Source organism: Amblyomma maculatum, chromosome 10 (genome assembly GCF_055883805.1).
Source record: "Amblyomma maculatum isolate TAMU_Amacu chromosome 10, ASM5588380v1, whole genome shotgun sequence".
Taxonomy (NCBI): Eukaryota; Metazoa; Arthropoda; class Arachnida; order Ixodida; family Ixodidae; genus Amblyomma; species Amblyomma maculatum.
The window spans coordinates 181,072,173-181,090,963 of record NC_139353.1 but is presented as its reverse complement, the minus strand read 5'-3'; the positions used below and the strand labels follow the sequence as shown (position 1 = coordinate 181,090,963).

General features: G+C 48.2%; 1 protein-coding gene across 2 annotated transcripts in view; it reads right to left on the bottom strand.

The window, feature by feature from the left end:
• Positions 1 to 357: 357 nt before the first annotated feature.
• Positions 358 to 18,791, bottom strand: part of Snx6 (sorting nexin 6) — a 35,312-nt gene continuing 16,878 nt past the window's right edge. For both annotated transcript variants that reach the window (XM_084580709.1, XM_084580710.1), the window contains exons 7-12: positions 18,686 to 18,725; positions 18,230 to 18,316; positions 11,552 to 11,647; positions 10,596 to 10,659; positions 2,363 to 2,448; positions 358 to 583 (exon numbers count right to left, since the gene is read on the bottom strand). In XM_084580709.1, coding sequence (XP_084436835.1) covers positions 521 to 583; positions 2,363 to 2,448; positions 10,596 to 10,659; positions 11,552 to 11,647; positions 18,230 to 18,316; positions 18,686 to 18,725 — 436 coding nt within the window. In that variant the 3' untranslated portion in view covers positions 358 to 520. The remainder of the gene's footprint in view (positions 584 to 2,362; positions 2,449 to 10,595; positions 10,660 to 11,551; positions 11,648 to 18,229; positions 18,317 to 18,685; positions 18,726 to 18,791) is intronic.

Sequence of the window (18,791 nt, the reverse complement as noted above, 5' to 3'; positions counted from 1 at the left end):
ACTAGATTTTTCAGTAGGTAGGCATACAATTCTAGGAAATTTTTAACATTACTTGCAAATACCATGTTAACTATATACAACACTAATAATGTTTACTAGTAATTTTTTAATCTCCCTCAAAGTGACCATGCACCTGAGGACTACCTCCGTACCACAGTGGAGGGCTCTGGGTTAACTTTGTCCACTCAGGGTTCTTGAAGGCATGCTAACTCACCCAGCATACAAGAGTTTATCATTTAGGCTTTGCGAAATGCAGCCTCCAGTGATTAAACCCATAAATCTTGGGGATCGGCAGCCGACCATCAATGCCACCGAATGACCATGAAGGGTTGCACAGCAAAGGAAGACACATCTGGAAACCTGAATAGAATGCTCTTTTATTTTGTGTATCCAAAAAAAGATCTCCCCCGAGTGGCAAAGAAGAGAGCAGAAAGAAGAAAAAAAAATAAATATGATACAGGAAAATACTCTGGGCTGGTGAGGTGGTGGTGGCAGTGGACCCCTCCTTTCCCTCACGATTTCACACTTTGACCGGCTCGTTCTTGAGCAGTGCTATGCTGCCTTTGAGCAGCTGCACCTGTGCCTGCAACACACACAGAAAGAGACGAGCACGTGTGACGAAAAGTAGGCAGGGCTCACAAAATGTGTTCACAAACTTGGGGAAGGCCAACATGCATCTATCACATTTCGGGAGAGGGGACAATAGAGGAAACCAACTACAAACAATGTCCTACCACTGCACTGCTATTGGCAGCAAACGTTTAAGAGACGAGTGTTCTTGGAAAACCATTTATTAATGCGTAAGCACTGTATGGCTATGTAGGCGGGTTTCACATGGGCTTGACCTTCTCTAAAAGCGAATTAGTTGGTATATCGGAAAAAGAATGGTATCATCGGATAAAGTTGAGGACAGGTGTGCAAGTGGCGAAATAGTTTATGAAATTAATTAGTTAAATAATTAGAGCCAATTAAGTCAACCAGACATCAAAATTACTGCGAGGGGTAACGTCGACGTCCGAAGGCAGTCGCGTGGTACTAGACTCCCAGTGATGTAAACCCAACTTCCGGTGGCGGGAAATCTGAAACGTTTGAATGCGAACGAGCGGGAAAGGGCGTGATTTGTGTGCACAAATGGATGGGAACGGTTACACCCCTGTCACACAGGCAAGTTTATTGGCATTTTCACGAAGTGCACTTACATAGGAAGAATTACAATTTCAGTGCTCACTGTCACACGGCAAAAACAAGCATCATTTTGAAATTACGGCAGAGCCGATGCAGATGCTGCAGCCCACTGTAGTAATTACTTTTTCATAAAAATACCTTAAAATCCAATTTTATTGCGAGCACAATTACTCCAAGCTAATATTCAGTTTATTTGTGCACTTGAATACATGGTTTTGACTAAATAAGCATTGCGATGTCGCATGGACATGTTTGACTGCGCTTTTTGCTAATGTGGTTACTGCTGTTCACATGCTAAACCGACCACGGGCACCACTCTCGTATTGGCCAGCTTAATATACATCTCTTACTTGTGGCTCTGCCTTATTGTCAACCTTACTTTCTGATAATAAGAGGAAGGTGCATTTCAATTCGACAGACTTGATACTGGAGCTAGCACACGTGTACAAGCTGACCAAGTGAGCAACACCGGCAACGCGGCTATGAAGTCGCAAGTAGAAATTTACTAGTATCACAGCTGTTACTCCTACTATAGCCACTCGGTATGGGTCAACGATCCCCAAGAAGGATTCATGCTTCACTGCTATACTCCAGGGTTTCTTATTTTAGAGAAAACCAAATTTTAGCATGCTTTCTTGACACCGGTGACAGCAGGGCTTGGGCGCGGGCGGCTCGCGAGAGGAAAAGTGGTGCTGCCTCTGGTCGGCGCTTGAGCGAGGTCTTGCCGTGTTGTCCGACGACTTTCTAGACAGAGTTGCAAATAACTCCGACTTCATTGATGCCGCTCAAGAATGAGCCGTAAATTTAGCATGCGCAAGCCATCGAAGTGCAGCAGCAGACGAACGCCTTCGCCTTAGCGCGACATTTACCCGTTCAAGCAATTTAATGAGCATGCTTGTTTCCTGCTCTACTGTTACTATCCCTTGCTATGCCTTGTACATACACTATTAGTGTTGCATGGCTTGTGTGATCATCGACATTTTCAATTTTCTTGTGTAACAGCAACTCTTGATTGCAGCATGTGCTACCTTGCAAATTTACCACTTCCTCAAATACCGACCTCCTTCCTGTGCTGCTCCAGTTTTGATAGCACATTTAATGCTTAACAACCTTAACTGACAGAGGCCATCGTTTGGCACTTTCATGGTCCATCATGGACTGTGACTGGCAAACTCACCTTGGCATGCTTGAGCTCGAGCTCCACCAGCTCCAGCAGGTTCTTGCGGAAGTTGTTCACTCGGCGCGTCTTGAAGTCTGTCAGCTCTGAAAAGAGAACAAATGTCTGATCCTCAAACAACACAGGTGTCTTGCGGGTACAGCGCGAGTAATGCAGCACAAGGCTTCTATGCGGCCCCACACTGTGCTCCAAGACAGTTCACAGGAAAGCTCGATTTTTGTTTGTTTTGGAAGTATTCATGCTTCTGAGTTAGCCTGTTGGCATGTTTTATATACCGAGGTGTTAAATATATCAAACTATTTTGTGAACGCCGTCAAGTTCAATACAATTGCAGGCCTGAGCGGGCCTGATAAAATACATTTGTGAACACCAGACAGTGATGTCGGTTGATTCTGCTCCACAATCCATAAAAGCTTTCCCAGCTGCATTATGAAAATTTGAAAAGAAATTGGATATCTGGACACCAATGAGGCAATATGTAATGACAGGGACATTCACTGCCTTCTCTGCTCTTGGTTGAGTTTCTATAGGTTTCTCTTTTTCTTCGCTCTTTTTTTTTTTTTCTGGTATTTCTTTTCTAGTAATATTTGGGGGCCTTCTGGTTTTATTCTTCTGATTAAGGACGAAGAAGATGCAATAGATGATCAGTAGCTGTTGGCACAGTGCCTGTGTGTAAAAGTCTTCTGTTTGTCCAGTTCGTGGTACGCTGTTTTAAGGCGAACATGAATGTGGACAGGATTTCTGCATTTGCGGAGGTGCCACACTGTCCCTATAGAAAAACTAATAGATTGGTGAGTAAAAAAATGGTTGTTATGCCGCAGAGGGTAATAAATGTCAGTGTACAAAATTTCATTGATGATGTTACTAGAGCCAAAAAAGTGAATTACACATCAAAATAGCCAAGGACATTGATACAGTGTGCAGGCGTCGCAATTGTGCAATACGTCAAGAGTGAAAAAATAAAAAATAAAGGAAAAAGCAAAATAAAAAAAATAAGAAAGAACAAGCAAACGAGTGCAAGAGTCATTAATAAGGCTGGAATGTTGAACTTTCAAAACCCCACATGAACAGTGCCGATATAAATTTCAGAATAAAACGAATTCATTAATTTCCCACCAGAAGTGCCGCATGCACGAAGTAGAGAATTTCAGGGGTTCTGAACACCTCTTATGCTACTCCAAATGATGCAAATGCGTGAGCCGTGACGGTACCCGTGACCACAGCATGCTACTAGCATGCCAGCGATACCACGAGCAGTAAGCGGCAGCACCCTGGGTCCACACATCGCTGATACAGTCGACGACCGATTTTACGGACACTCAATTTTTCAGACATGCTTGATTATTTGGACTTTTTCCCGGCCCCAGGACATACCTTATAAGGTCAATGTATTACGCTGCTCAAAATTTCAGACACTCTAAGGAGGGCTATTCGATTTTTTGGACATTCCAAGTGTTAGCCGGGCCAACTGCCACACATTTTGAGCCGCCATCTTGTTTGTTTACCTTTTCCTTTGATAGCCTCGAAACCGGTGCCGGCCTTCTGTGCCGCTCCTCAGCTAAACTGATGCTGGATCGAGGCTATATTATCTGCCAGCAGCTTCCATTTCTGCGACAACGTTGCTGTCGTCGCTGCTCGCCTCTGGAGTGCTTTTCTTTCTTTTAGCGTGATCACTTCGACTGCCTGTTCCTCCGTGTGTTTGCCGTGCGCTTCAAGTGCGTTGCCGAGCGCTAGTAGGCCTAGCCATGGTCGTGCTGATGCGAGAACTACGTTCCGTCGCTACTGTGGCTCTCATTTAATCGAATCGGCTTCAGTTCTTCAAGAAGCTATTTCCGGACTTTATAAGGAGAATTTTTTTTTTTATTGCATGCAACGCGGCAGCGAGAAGGCACTCAACGGAGTCGGTGTTGTGATCCAGTGGTTGGTAGTTGGTGGTTGTAGTTCTTCAAGAAGCTGTTTTCGGACTTTATAAGAAGTTTTATTTTTTTTTAATTGCGTGCAACGTGGCAGCGAGAAGGCACTGAACGGAGTCTGTGTTGTGATCCAGTGGTTGGTGGTTGTGGTGTGCCTCGACAGTGGGAAAACCTACTCTGTCGATTTGCTTGGAACACTTAGCACGCTCGCCGATGCGTGGAAGCCTGTAGCACCCACAACGCCGCGCAATTGCTTTTGCCACGCGAGACGTGCTGAATGACGAGTCGGCTGCCTTGGACAAGGAGAACGTCGTCGAGCATCTGTCAGGCAGTGAGTAGCTCATTCACAACCTGCGCACTACTGGTGTCGAAATTCCATTGGCTGTCTCGTTCTCAAAGTTCACAGACGTGGACCACGAGTTGGAATTGGGCACTGGGCTCACAGATGTATTGTGAGCCTTCTGTGGACCTTCTTTCATTTGTACATGCCATCATCATCTTCTTTCATTTGTACATACCATCATCATCGTCCCGCGGCGCCGGCGCGTGCCTGGGTTGGTGATCGGATTAAAACGCTAGACAAGGCTTCGCTGTCCTTGCCGCCACGACCTCGCCGTCTTGAGCCTTCTTCCACAAGTGGTGGAGGTGAGAATTGATCCCCTTGCTGTTTTGTGCCCTGCCTCTCGCTGGAGCTACGTTCCGGTCGCTGTTTACCGCCTGCCACCATCGTTATGTCTACCGAGAGCACCCACGAATCGGCAGGACCCTCTACCTCGGCTGCACCACCCCCTCCGACTGTGCCCACACGACAACGCGACCCGCCGGTGTTCGCTGGTCGTCGCGACGAAGACGTTGATGACTGGCTGGACACCTATGAACGCTGCAGTAACTACAACCGGTGGGCCGATGCTCTAAAATTTCTGAATGTTTCTTTCTACCTCATTGAGGTCGCCAGAACCTGGTTTATTAACCGCGAACCTCACACCACTAACTGGACAACATTCAAGCAGCAGTTCCGCCAATATTTCGCCGACCCAGCAGTTCGGACTGAGGTCGCGAAGAACAAGCTCGCCTCTCGCCTCCAAGGTCCCGATGAGTCGTACGCGTCTTACATAGAGGCCATACTTGCACTCTGCCGGCGTGTTAGTCCCACCATGCCGGAACCTTAACGCGTACACCACATCTTAAAAGGAATTAATTCTGTGGCTTATAATACCCTGATTGCCCAGAATCCTTCTACTGTTGACGCCATTATTGCGACCTGCCAACGCATCGACCAGCTGCAGTCTTCCCGATTGCAGCCCGGCATTGCTACTGGCCCGACCTATGCTGACCTGGATCTACAGGCACTGATTCGAGCCATCATCCGGGAGGAGCTCCAAGCCCTCAAGCCTGTCTGTCGACACGGGTGCGATCATTCTTCCGTACCTTCTAATGACGCCGGTCTCCGCAACATCATTAAAGATGAGCTGGCAACAATCACGCGACCTATGGCGTCCGACCCTCCTGCACCCCGCCCAGCATCGACTTACGCGCACGTCGCAGCATCACCCCCTCTTTTTGTTCCGCCGCCCCAACTGGCATCGCCCTACAATCACATCAATGCTGTGACGACGGCTCAGCCTACGCCACCCTATTACGCACCCTGGCGCCCCTCTCGCCCAGTGTGCTACTACTGTGGAATACGAGGACATATATCCCGCTTCTGCCGTCGACGTATTCAGAACGAGCGGCGTGGTTATGACGCCTTCGAAAGTGAAGTACCCTCATATTATTAGCGACGATCTATTTCCAGCCAACCTAGAAGATCATCCCCACCTCCAGAATCCTCGTCTGAGCCTCGTGGAACCCATGCATCCCGACGTCGGTCCCTATCCCCATACCGCCGCTCAATTTCCCCTCTCCGACCCGCAACAACTCTCCCTGTCCGCCATCCGGAAAACTAAGCGTTGCAGTTTCCGGAGGTCAAACTGCAGTCTGCGAACTTACCAAAAGTCCTCCAGATCGCCCGTATAATGTGATTTCTGTTTTCGCTGAAGGATTACCGGTCGAAGCATTGATTGATACAGGGGCTGCAATTTCTGTCATTCACGCTGATTTGTGCTACCGTTTGCGAAAAGTTACGACACCATATGATGGGCCTGAACTCCGTGGAGCCAATGACGTCCCTTTGCGCCCTTTAGCAAAGTGCACCGTACGAGTTGTTATTGATGGCGTCCGCCATCATGTGCAGTTTGCTGTGCTCTCACCATGTGCGCATCTGATGATTTTTGGATGGGATTTTTTGTCAACCGCTTCGGCGTTAATTTCTTGTAGCGACCGTGTTATCCATATGACAGACAGCGATTTTTCATCTGAAGTTTCCGAACGACATCATCCCCTCGTTGCCGCCGCTGATACTGTTCTGCCTCCTCAGTGCGAAAAACTGCTTACCGTTGTTTCTGACCACATCGCTGACGGCGACGTACTCATCGCACCATCTTATCGTCATCTTGCACACGGTATCGCCTTCCCGTCTAGTCTTGTGAGGTTCTGCAACGGCTCAGCGACAGTAGCGGCCACTAACACTTCACGTGAATCCCTCGTGCTCCGAAAAGGAACTTCTCTCCCCTGCATGGTGGATGTTCAACCTTTGTCCTTGATGGTGCTCACCGCCCCTCAGCCTCAACACCGTGTTTCGACAGACGTCTCTCTTTCTGTTCTCACAAGGACTATTAATCCTAACCTCACGCCGAACCAACGCCAAAAACTGCTGACATTGCTCCGACAACACCAAGCCATTTTTGATGCCACTTCCCCACCACTGGGACGGACTAGTGTTGCGCACTATCGCATCATTACTGAAGGTAACTCTATCGTTCGCCGACGGCCTTATCGGGTTTCCCTCTCAGAACGAAAAGTAATTGAAAATGTAAATAACATGCTCCGTCGCATAAAATTCGTCCCTCAACAAGTCCATGGTCCTCCCCAGTAGTGTTAGTTAAAAAAAAGGACGGCTCGGTACGCTTTTGTGTTGATTACCGCGCACTCAAAATTACCCGCAAAGATGTATACCCAATGCCAAGAATTGATGACGCCCTTGACACTCTCCAAGGCGCCGAATATTTCTCGACTTTGGACCTCCGCTCAGGTTATTGGCAAATACCTATGCACGAGGACGATAAAGAAAAAACCGCTTTCGCAACTCCTGATGGCCTTTACAAATTTAATGTTATGCCTTTCGGACTTTGTAATGCGCCAGCGACATTTGAAAGGATGATCGATACTGTGCTTCGTGGCCTAAAATGGAGAACCTGTTTATGTTACTTGGATGACATTGTCATCTTTTCGTCAACTTTTAACAACCATCTCACTCGCCTGAATGAGGTCCTCACGTGTCTCGCTTCAGCGGGCCTTCAGCTCAACACCAAGAAATGCCACTTTGCACAGAAGGAAATTAAAATATTGGGACATCTAGTCAGCCATGACGGAATTTGTCCAGACCCTGAAAAAGTCATCGCGGTCTTGAAATTTGCTCGTCCACAACGGACTACAGAATTGCGCAGTTTTCTCGGCCTGGCGTCTTATTTCCGGCGTTTTATAAAGCATTTTGCAAGTATTGCTGCTCCACTTCATCAACTACTTAAAGCACGCAGCCCTTTCGTGTGGACTGAACAGTGCGAAGCTGCTTTTAATAACCTGAAGCACGCCCTCACACTTCAGTGACAGTGCTCCGACCATCCTGCACACTGATGCCAGTGGTCTCGGTCTTGGCGCTGTACTTCTGCAGCTTCGCGTGAGAAAGTGATTGCCTTCGCCAGTCGGACTATGACTCCAGCTGAGAAAAACTACACTATTACCGAGCAGGAGTGCCTTGCCGTCGTCTGGGCTGTCCAAAAGTTTCGCCCTTACCTATACGGTCGGCACTTCACAGTTGTGACCGATCACCATGCTCTTTGCTGGTTGTCTTCGCTCAAAAATTTGACAGGCCGACTTGGCCGTTGGATTCTACGCCTGCAAGAATACAATTTCGACGTCACTTATAAATCGGGTCGCCAACACCAAGACGCCGACGCTCTTTCTCGCTGTCCACTTTCGGAATCGGCTTGCTGTTTTTCTTCCCAATGCATTTCCACCTATGACCACAGCTGACCATCTCTTTCCACGACGTATATCACAACAGTTTCATTTGACGACTCTGAGAACAAACACGCTCTCCGCTCACAGCAATTAGCCGATGCCTACTGCCGTCCCATCATCAACCGCCTTATAGGCGCTTCGGACCCACCCAATGCTCGGCTTCGCAGACAACTTCGCAATTTCAAGCTCGAAAATGGCATCCTACTCCGCTTCGTGTATTGCCCTGATGGAACTCGCTGGATCCCAGTCGTGCCGCGTGTCCTTCGCCCACGTATACTGGCGGCTCTCCACGATGACGCTACTGCAGGTCGCCTTGGTGTTGACAAAACCTACGACCGCGTGAAAAAACGATTCTTTTGGCCTGGCCTATCTTCCAGCGTTGCCAAATACGTCGCATCCTGCCCTCTATGCCAACGTCGCAAACGGCCGACTTCTTCACCCGCTGGCCTTCTACAACCTGTTCCCTGTCCCGCCACGCCATTCGACGTAGTCGGCATCGATTTATATGGTCCCCTACCTCTCTCCGATGGGGGTAACCATTGGATTATAACAGCTGTCGACCACCTTACATGCTACGCTGAGACAGCACCTGTACCGACCGGTTCCACTCAAGAAGTAGCAAATTTCTTTTTGCGGTCAATTGTATTGCATCATGGCGCTCTTCGGGTGCTCCTAAGTGACCGCGGGACGGCCTTCTTATCGACAGTCTTTGCCAAAGTTCTTTACGCGTCATCCACCCTTCATAAGACAACCTCGAGCTACCATCCCCAGACTAACGGGCTGACTGAGCGATTTCACCGCACCTTATCGGATATGATCTCCATGTACATCACACCGGATCATCGAAATTGGGACACTATTCTACCATTCGTCACTTTCGCCTACAACACAGCAGTACAGCGGACTACCGGTTATTCTCCATTTTTCCTCGTTTATGGCCGTCCTCCCACTACAATTCTCGACGCTTCCTTCTTCTCTACGCCCGACTACTCCACATCGGTACCTACCCAGTTCTTATCTCGTGTGGCCAGATGCAGTCATCTTGCCCGCCTCAACACAGCAGCGTGCCAGGAAGACCGCAAGAGTCGCTACGATTCTACGCATCGCGTGGTCTCTTATCGTCCCGGTGACGAAGTACTGCTTTATACTCCACTGCGCACCCCTGGCCTTAGTGACAAATTCCACCACCGCTACCTTGGTCCCTACAAGATCATCAGCCGAACTTCTCCAGTTAACTACAAAGTCACGCCTGTTGATCCCCCAGCCGATCGACGCCACCGTGGAACTGAAATTGTTCATGTTTCTCGCTTGAAACCGTTTGTGCGCCGCGGTACATCGGTTAGTTAGGAGCGGCCAGGCTGGCCACTTCCGACCCCCTGGGCAGATTGTGTGAGCCTTCTGTGGACCTTCTTTCATTTGTACATGCCATCATCATCATCTTTCATTTGTACATACCATCATCATCGTCCCGCGGCGCCGGCGCGTGCCTGGGTTGGTGATCGGATTAAAACGCTAGACAAGGTTTCGCTGTCCTTGCCGCCACGACCTCGCCGTCTTGACCTAGCCTTCTTCCACAGTATAAATTATTCGCCAAGTGCTTGTGGAGTCTGAGAGCGACGACGACGATGACTCACCTGCAGCAGCGCAGCCGACGCAAGCTGAGCTGATGCAAGCGAAATTCAGGCGGATCTGTTAGCATGGAAGCAGAGCGTGGTGCAGAAAAGCATTCATGACTTTTTCCGGCCTCAAAGTGAATAATAGGCAATAAATTGAGCTTTTTTTGGTGCACATTTGTTTTTTCAGACTGCCCGATTTTTCGGACATTTTCGTGGTCCGTTCAGAGTCCGACAAATCAGTCGTCAACTGTAGTGCTATCACCAGTCACACTGTACACATGGCTTACATGCAGAGAGCTGTGACCGCATTACCACACATAAATCCTGTCAGTCGTGAACAGGTCTGTGTGAATATATTTCCCCATGATTCTGCACTGTATTTTTGGTTCAGGTTGGTTCACTCTGCTTCTGGAGAAATGCGACCATCGAACCACTGGGCTCAGAAGTCGAGCACCCAAATTACTATGCCACTGCAGTGGGAAGCGTGTAAAGCGCGTGTTCCAACTCAATTGCCTTGTTTGTACCATCTGAACCAATTAGGACACAAATGTGATCCCACCGAATCCAGACCTTTTGACCGCTCACCTTGCTTAGCCTGCTTGGAGATGCCCTCAAACTTTTCGCAGGCCTCCTGCTGAGCTGCCTCCGCCTGGGAAAAGAAAGCACGGGCAGGACGAGGACGTCAGTTCCACCACAAGCACAGCACATGAAAAGTGTATATATACTATGCCATATTCTGGCCTGCCTGCCACAGTCGAAACACTGCAAGAGGACCCCTCAGTAGCATTTACCACCGGTACGAAACATGACATACCAGTACGCCGACGCTCATGTATTTAGGGTGAACGGTGTGAAAATGGGAAGTCAGTGATTTTCCTAAAGTCCGAACTATTTCCAGTGTGCACAAGGCTGCAAACTGCATTATTTGCAATTTCTGAAGCTAAAAGAGTTTCACAATATTACGAATAGCAGAGAGAAACTGACGAGAGTTGACAATTTTGTACTCCTGAGAGGCTTTTGACACAATTTTTCCCCTTCCTTTTAAGTGAATACCGCAAATGTAGCCACCTATAGTATTAGACAGCAACAAGTTCCAGGAAAGAGACTTTATCCACAGCCAAACAGTAAACTAGCAAGGGCACATTCTTAACCCACCCATTAAGTGCAGACATTACTGTCTGCCCTACAAGCATTTAAAAATAAGGGCCAGGAACCCAGACGGCACAGACCACTGGCCCAATATTGGATTTGTTGGCTATGTAATGGGACCATGTCGAGTCTAACATCGCCAACACAGTGCCAATTGCGGGCCAATTGCTTGTGCTGTCTGGAAAGCAGCAAGTACAACCTAAGAGTGACACACAGAGATGCCACCATTACTGCCTACGTGCAGTACCCTTCCTCACTGAGGGATGCTGAAGTCACACGCAAGTATGCAGGCGATCCCATAGGAATGCAAGTGGCTGGTGGCACAGGGCAATGCCATTTACTCTGAGGAAAAGTTATGACGAAGGAGAAGAGGAAAAGAGCAATGAACCCACCGCCTGCACCTCGCGGTTCTTGTTGCGAGCTCGCTCCAAGGCACGGTTCGCGTTCTCGTAGTTGGCCAAGCAGCGCAGCCGCCGGTACAGGAGGTCCTGCACACACGCATGCCAGGCATTACTCGCTGGTTAGGTACAGCGACATCAGACTCCTCTGAAACTGTGGCAAACAACTACACTCGTGAGTATGGGTGTGGGAACATATTTGAAATTTTAAGAGTGAATTGAACATGTTTGTTATTCGATTCGAAAAAGTGCTGTTCTAAATTTCTGAATACCGCATTTACTTGATGGCAAGTTGACCCCTTTCTAAAATCTGAAGTTGGGGGGTTGACTTACAATTGAAACCAAAGCATGGTACTGTTAACAAGAGCAAGACAAACTGTATCAGGGAGGGTATGTCGAATTTGTTTGCTCTACGGCTTTAAGTGCAACATTCAGTTACTGAGCATGCTTCTCAAAGGATAGTTAAGCGGACGAGTTGGTGATACATCACTCAAAAAAACAGTGCGAACAAACGGGGACGACAGGAAGAAACCACAGGAACAAGCGCTGTCAACTAAAGTTTAATCGCAGAAAATACATTTATATAAGGAACAGAAACAATAAAGCACCAAAATCAGACCGCATGTGTTGCTATGTGATGTCCAGATATGCAACTTCGCAGTCACGCAGGAGCAGGGAAGGTTTGCTGACACACAATCTTTCTTTCTTAGCCATATTATATGCCTCGATGATTTCCCTGGTCAACTGGTCGGAGTGTTTGTACAAAATGTCAGTAAAATGCAAAGACTCAGGACAGCGCTTGTTCCTGTGGTTTCTTCCTGTCGTTCCCGTTAGTTCGCTCTGTTTTTTTGGATGATGCTTCTCAAAGAATTTTTCTTTTTTAACTTTTAGTGCACAGCACATACAGCAGCTCTGGAAGTGTTGATAGTTTATGGAAGAGCCGCTGTTTGAATTGCGGCGACGATCCCATTCTATAAGTCAGTCGCGTCGGGTCGTGACATGGCGGCACTTCCAGGGAGTGTCTATGGTTGATGGAAGAGCTGGCACCGATCATTGTTGAGTTCGGGCTCACTGCGCGTTACTTTTGACTTTATGGCCGGCTACATGCTTAATCGGGAGTTTTCTAGTCCGAACAGCATTCGGCGCTTGTTCCATGTAGTGTTTAAGGAGGCGGCTATCATTTATGCCGAAGAAACAACTCTGCCGTGGGCCGCAAATTTGAAGCTTCTAAATGGGTTACGTGGGAGTGGATAAAATTTTCACCTGTGATGCCAAGCGAAGAGGCTTCCAAGGGATACAAGTTGGTATGTTGTTTATTTATTTATTCAGGTACCTACAGCGCCCTATAGGGGCATTAGTGTAGGGGGAAACAGTGCAAAGCCACATAGGTGGTATGATTCAGTACAAGAAGACATAACATACGTCATTAAAAGAGCTGGAGGCCAAGCTTGCCGCGTACATCGCCGAAATAAGTGATTTGAAGTGGAGACGAGCTGTACGGCCAGGCAATAAACTTTTGTTGTTGAGAGCACCTACTGCGGTAAGTATTTTTCTGTTTTTTTGGGGGGGGACATGCAATTATTGCCAATGCATAACATCACCCCCGCTTTTGTGCACTTAGCTGTAAGGTTTCAGGAAACTGTGTGGTGTGCTCACGGGCTGTTAAAAGTACCACTGCTGCCTTCCAAACACAGGACTGTGCAAATCTTTTTACGGCATGTCACAAAAAGATCTTATAGCACATAAAAATAAAATCAAGGAAAAGAGATGCAAGATCCCTTAGAAATATTAGCAACTCAGAGTGCTAGAGAGCCTACTTGGTCGAATCTGTCTGCTCGTATCTCTCTTGGCCAAGAAAGGACATGACGAGCTCCATCATGGGCAAAAAGCAAAGATGCTGCAGCACCCCTCATGCTACACTCGATTGCAAGCCATTGCAAAGCCACGGCACGGCACTGCACAAGGAAGAAGTTTGCACGAGGCGTGTCTCTGCGCGAGGAGTACAATAAAAACAGTTCGAACCTCAACGCTGTTGAAGCTGGTCATTCATCTTATCTCCGTTGAATTTGGCGACTCGGCATTGTACACACAACCCCACACTCCAAAATGGATTCTCCTGGCTCTTCTGGCCTATGGTGAGCCGCTTTTGCTGCGTTCCAAACGGTCAACTTGGCGCTATTTAGGCTCACCATTCTTCGTGCCTAACTACTCCAGGTTGAGGCGCATTTCCAGCTGTGGCGTATCAACAGCCAGGACACCAAATTCCTCTACCTCATGTCCTCCCTGCCTCCCAACGTCGCCCAAGAATTACTAGACATCACCTTGGCTGACCTGGCCCGGCCTTTTGAAACCTTGAAGGCAGCATGTGGTGTGCCATTGTTACAAACTGCACTTGAGATGGCAGGGAACGACAACCCTTATAGTTTTAAAACTGTAACTAACACAAAGCCAGCTAAATTTTATAGTTTCCAAGCTATTACAGTAATGGGAGTACGGGCGCAAGCGTGTGGTTGTCAGACTGCACCGAGCAAGAAGCTCAAAGCGGGGGCATCTAGAGAGACGTCAGCCGCAGTATTCTTTGCAAGGCAGTGGCAATAAAGCTATGGACAGGACATGCTGGGTGACTCGGGGTGGCTGTGGATGCATTATGGAGATTCGCACAAATCTAAAGCAGGCACGATTTCCAACATTGGCTGCGTCTTGTCTGCGCTACTCGTAGTTCCCTCCATTGTAATCAAGCGCCTGGTTTACAGAAAAGTGTTCTGTGATGTGATGCCAGAGAGAACGCTTAATATATAAATTGCAACAATACACTGTCAGTGCTCTGTAAATTTTCACACTTCACTTCTCTCTAGACAACATTTTCGTTGAAATATTCCTAGTTAGAGAAGGCCAACTGAACCGTTCTGCAATAAACTAAGCTAAGCTGCTACTTTTGCAGTTACATAAACTAGAGCAATATGGGTGGTGTAGCCGGCCATTATGAAAGCGTCGCTGGGCACCAAAGTAGAAGCACAAGTGTAATAATGAAAACGTGGCACCCTGCTTATGAGAGGACGACGCCCATGCAATAGAGAAACTGCTCTCTGGTACATAAATCTTGTAAAAGGGTTCAACTGTCTGCTCCATGAATGAAAGCAGCCTTTTACTTGAGAGTGACTCATTAGACCTAACCGCATCTCTGTTGATAATATTTATCCTAACCAACGAAATAATGGACAGCCTCATGAAAGCACACCAAGCAGCACCAAAATTTGAATATAGTTGATGGTGAACTGCACATAGAACACTTCTAAAGTCTACACTGCAGTTGTTACCTATTGTCACGAAATCGGTGCACATTTTTTTATTAAGCCCATGCGGCGCCACATTGACGACATTCGAGAACCGCCTCCTTCCCTGCGCGAGGAGAACGCATGGCCTTGTACACATCGCCCAGCGATGAGAAAGAGGGTGACGCCGATGATGATGACTCAACCGGCCGGAATATGCTAGTCTTATCGGGAACTTTCGGCGGCACCTAGCCAATGACAATGCGCGGCTCGGCGGGAAGAAAAGGGAACGCTGCAAAAACCGAAGTAAGTGTGTGTGCGCGCTAGCTTTGGCGCGTCTTAACAGACGCAGCGCGCCCTGTTTATGGAGGTCGCGTCGCTTGTGTAAGTCAGTCAGTGTGTTCGCAAGTGCTTCAACTGGACTCCCGGGGATCACCCGCTGCTGGCAAGTCCACAGACCTGCAAGGGAGCGTCGCTAGTCTTACATGGCAGCCAGACTCTCGAGGCGTCGGACTGCAGCAGTGCCCGGTGAACAATTTGGTGTTTATTTGACTCTCGTGTATTTTTCAGAGTTGTAAAACCTCTGTGTTATTGAATACCTCTTGAGTTGCATGCTTAGTGTTTTCTGCGAGCCTCTCGTCTGTGCATTTTAGTGTGCGTATTCCTCTGTATCGTTTCTTGCTGTGCATAAAGTTTGTTTTGTTTGTTACTTCCGACTCCGACCCTTACTCTGGCTTGAACCGGCGAAAGCCGAGTTCCGAACGGCCACCCCTTTCTGTCACTATAAGGTACCGCGCAAAAACCAGAATATAGGTCGAATTTTGTTTTTTTTTCAAAAACATTGTGGCGAAAAGTCAGCCCTCGTCTTATATACTGGTCATTGGCGGAAAAACTATGGAGGACTTGCAACAATGGGCGGCCGAAGTCAACAGCCTCCATCACATCTCCATCACCATCGCCATCAGCAGCAGCGCGGCGTGGCATCGCCATTTTGCGTTTTCGTTGTCTGGAGCCAGCCACCATAGTCTAGTTATTCTGCTAAAAGCCAGCTTTTGACGTTTTTGTTTCAAAATGAGCGGAGGCCAATGGCAATTCACCGTCGCCTTCAAGAAAAAGGCAATTGAGCATGCAGAGCTTCACGGTAACCTGGCGGCACAGCGTGAATTTGAAGTATGAAAAGAGCGTTTGGTACTGGCGGAGTCAGAAGCTGCGTATTGCTACTTGCAGCAACCAGAAGAAAACATTTCGTGGGCGGACTGCACCATATCCAGAACTAGAAGCCAAGGTTGCAGATTTCGTCCGGGAGTTGCGTGCAGTGTCACTGCCTGTGACTGCCGAATGCATCCACGTGAAAGCGGTAGAGATTGTGCGTGCCTCGGGACTCACAAGGACGCAGTTCAAGGACTCGCCATCCTGGATGCAGCGCTTCATGAAGAGGAAGGGCTTTGCACTACGGCGCCATACTTCTGTGGGCCAGAAACTGCCCGAAGAGTTTGAACACAAACTCATCGAGTTTCAGCGCTATGTGATTGCGCTCCGGCACCAACGCGAGTACATGATGGGACAGATCGGAAATGCCGACGAAACACCCGTGTGGTTCGATATGCCCTCAAGCCGAACTGTTTCCGAGAAAGGGGTGAAGCAGATCAAGCTTCTAACTACGGGAAACGAGCACTCGCGATTCACTGTGATGCTCGCGTGCACAGCCGATCATATGAAGCTGCCCCTTCCATCATTTTTAAGAGACAAAAATTGCCGAAGGAAGAGTTCCCACGCGATGTCATCGTCCGGGCCAATGAAAAGGGCTTTATGAACAAAGCGGTAATGCTGGAGTGGATCCGGCTCGTCTGGAAGCAGCCACCTGGTGCTCTCTTTGAGCGAGCGAACATGCTCGTTCTCGACTCTTTTCGAGGCCACCTCACAGCAGATGTAAAACGGGCCCTGTGCGATGGCAAGACTGACCTCTTGGTCATACCTGGTGGGCTGACGTATGTGCTGCAGCCACTAGACGTTGTGCTTTAAACAAGCCTTTTAAAGATAGAGTGCGCGAGCTCTATAATGAATGGATGCTGGGCGACAACCCGACCACCCCCACCAGCCGCCTGCGACGTGCACCGCTTGCGACTGTCTGTGGTTGGGTGTCGTCGGCACGGAAATCTCTGCCCGAAGAGATGGTGCTAAAGGCATTTAGAAAATGCAGCATCAGCAACGCGCTGGAGGGCACAGAGGATGACGCTCTGAGGGACGTGGGCAGTGACAAGCACTCGTCATCCGACTCGAGTTTGGACGACTCTGATGACTGAGCAGACCAACGCTTGCGCACTTCATGTTTTTTCTGTGCACCGTACACCTGACCAATTTTTCAACTGTATCGCGCGACCATCGACCCGCGTGCTTGTCAGCGCCTTATTAACGTTGCTGAGTGGCGAAACAAACGAAGTACGCGCATGTGTACACTTGCGCTTACTCTCGCTTCTGTCGCTGCTTCGTGCCATGATGATAAGGTGCTGACAAACGTGCGGGTCAATGGTCGCGCGATACTGTTGAAAAATTTGCCGGGTGTACATACGAGCAGCGTTTAAGTGAAAATAAATACTGTCACCATTGTGCCGGTTAGGTCGCATTTGTTTCAAGGTAAGGAAAAATTTGCCGGGTGTACATACGAGCAGTATTTAAGTGAAAAATACTGTCACCATTGTGCAACCGGTTGAGTCGCATGTGTTTCAAGGTAAGGGTGTCTTTCGGTACTTTTGCCACTGAAAAAGATTTTTTCATTTTTAGAATTGGTCAGTTCGGGGATCGACCTATATTCCGGTCCGACCTATAGTCCGGTTTTTACAGTAGTTGAATTCCGGCTGAGTTCGCCACGCAGGTTGAGGGCATCTCCTTTGCAATCGGAACAGCTATCTCCACTCATTCTAAGGGAGTCTGGGGGTGTGCGCACCATTAAGGGTGCATCGTTAATAATCCTTTAATTATTAACTGGTGACACTTATATTTGGACCACCTCATTATTAACTGTACACAATTACCTGTAATGAGGGCAGCGTTTGGCATAGGTGGACTTGACTGCACCACAAGGTCAGACCCTGCCCCCGATTTTTTATGAACAAAGATGACTTCACTCGATAAGCCCAGGGTGGCTTGGTTTGGTTATGGGGTTTAACTTTCCGAGACAACTCAGGCTGTAAGGAACGGCGTAGTGGAGGGCTCCGGAAATTTCGACCACCTGGAGTTCTGTAACATGCACAGACATCATGGCAAATGGGTGGCTTGTTTTTCGCCTCCATCAAAATGCGGCCACCACGGCAGGGATCTGATCCCAGTTCAGCAGTCGAGTGTCCTAACCACTGAAGCACCGTGGAAGGGTGATTGGTGATAATCCAAGTAGCACACATACCTTGGCAGCCGAGGTATCCCGCATGTAGTACCGCAGGGTGTCGGACAGCTTCAAGTCTTCATCCGTAGCCACCCGACCTTCAATTTTCTGCAGCGACATGAGGAGATGGCATCAAAAATGTCGCATTGACTTTCTACGCTCCTATTGTAAGGAAGCACTTAGAAAAATTTCAAGAGTCCAATATTCCTTTCACTAAAGGCGTTGAAAGTAATATCGCAAACATTCCTGCCTCTCTTGCAAGGTGAGCATGGCACAAGGTAAAATAACTGCGGCTAGACCCCCCCATTACAGATCTTTTACAAATTAAGCATGCTTAATTACCAATCATGGGCAAATATGTACTGACTAGTGAAACTTTTCCGCGAAGCCAGGGCACCTGGCAAAGCATTTCTTTCTTTTCTTTTAACAGGCCTACCATCAAAACCTGAGCTTCTGAGCTTTGCGTTGAAGACTTACCCGTGCTTTCTCGAAGCTCTCTGCAACCTTGGGGAAGAACCTGCAGGAAGACGAGGGAAGGATGTGTCAGGGCGTCCAAAAACATTGGCTGTGCTTGCAGTTGTTA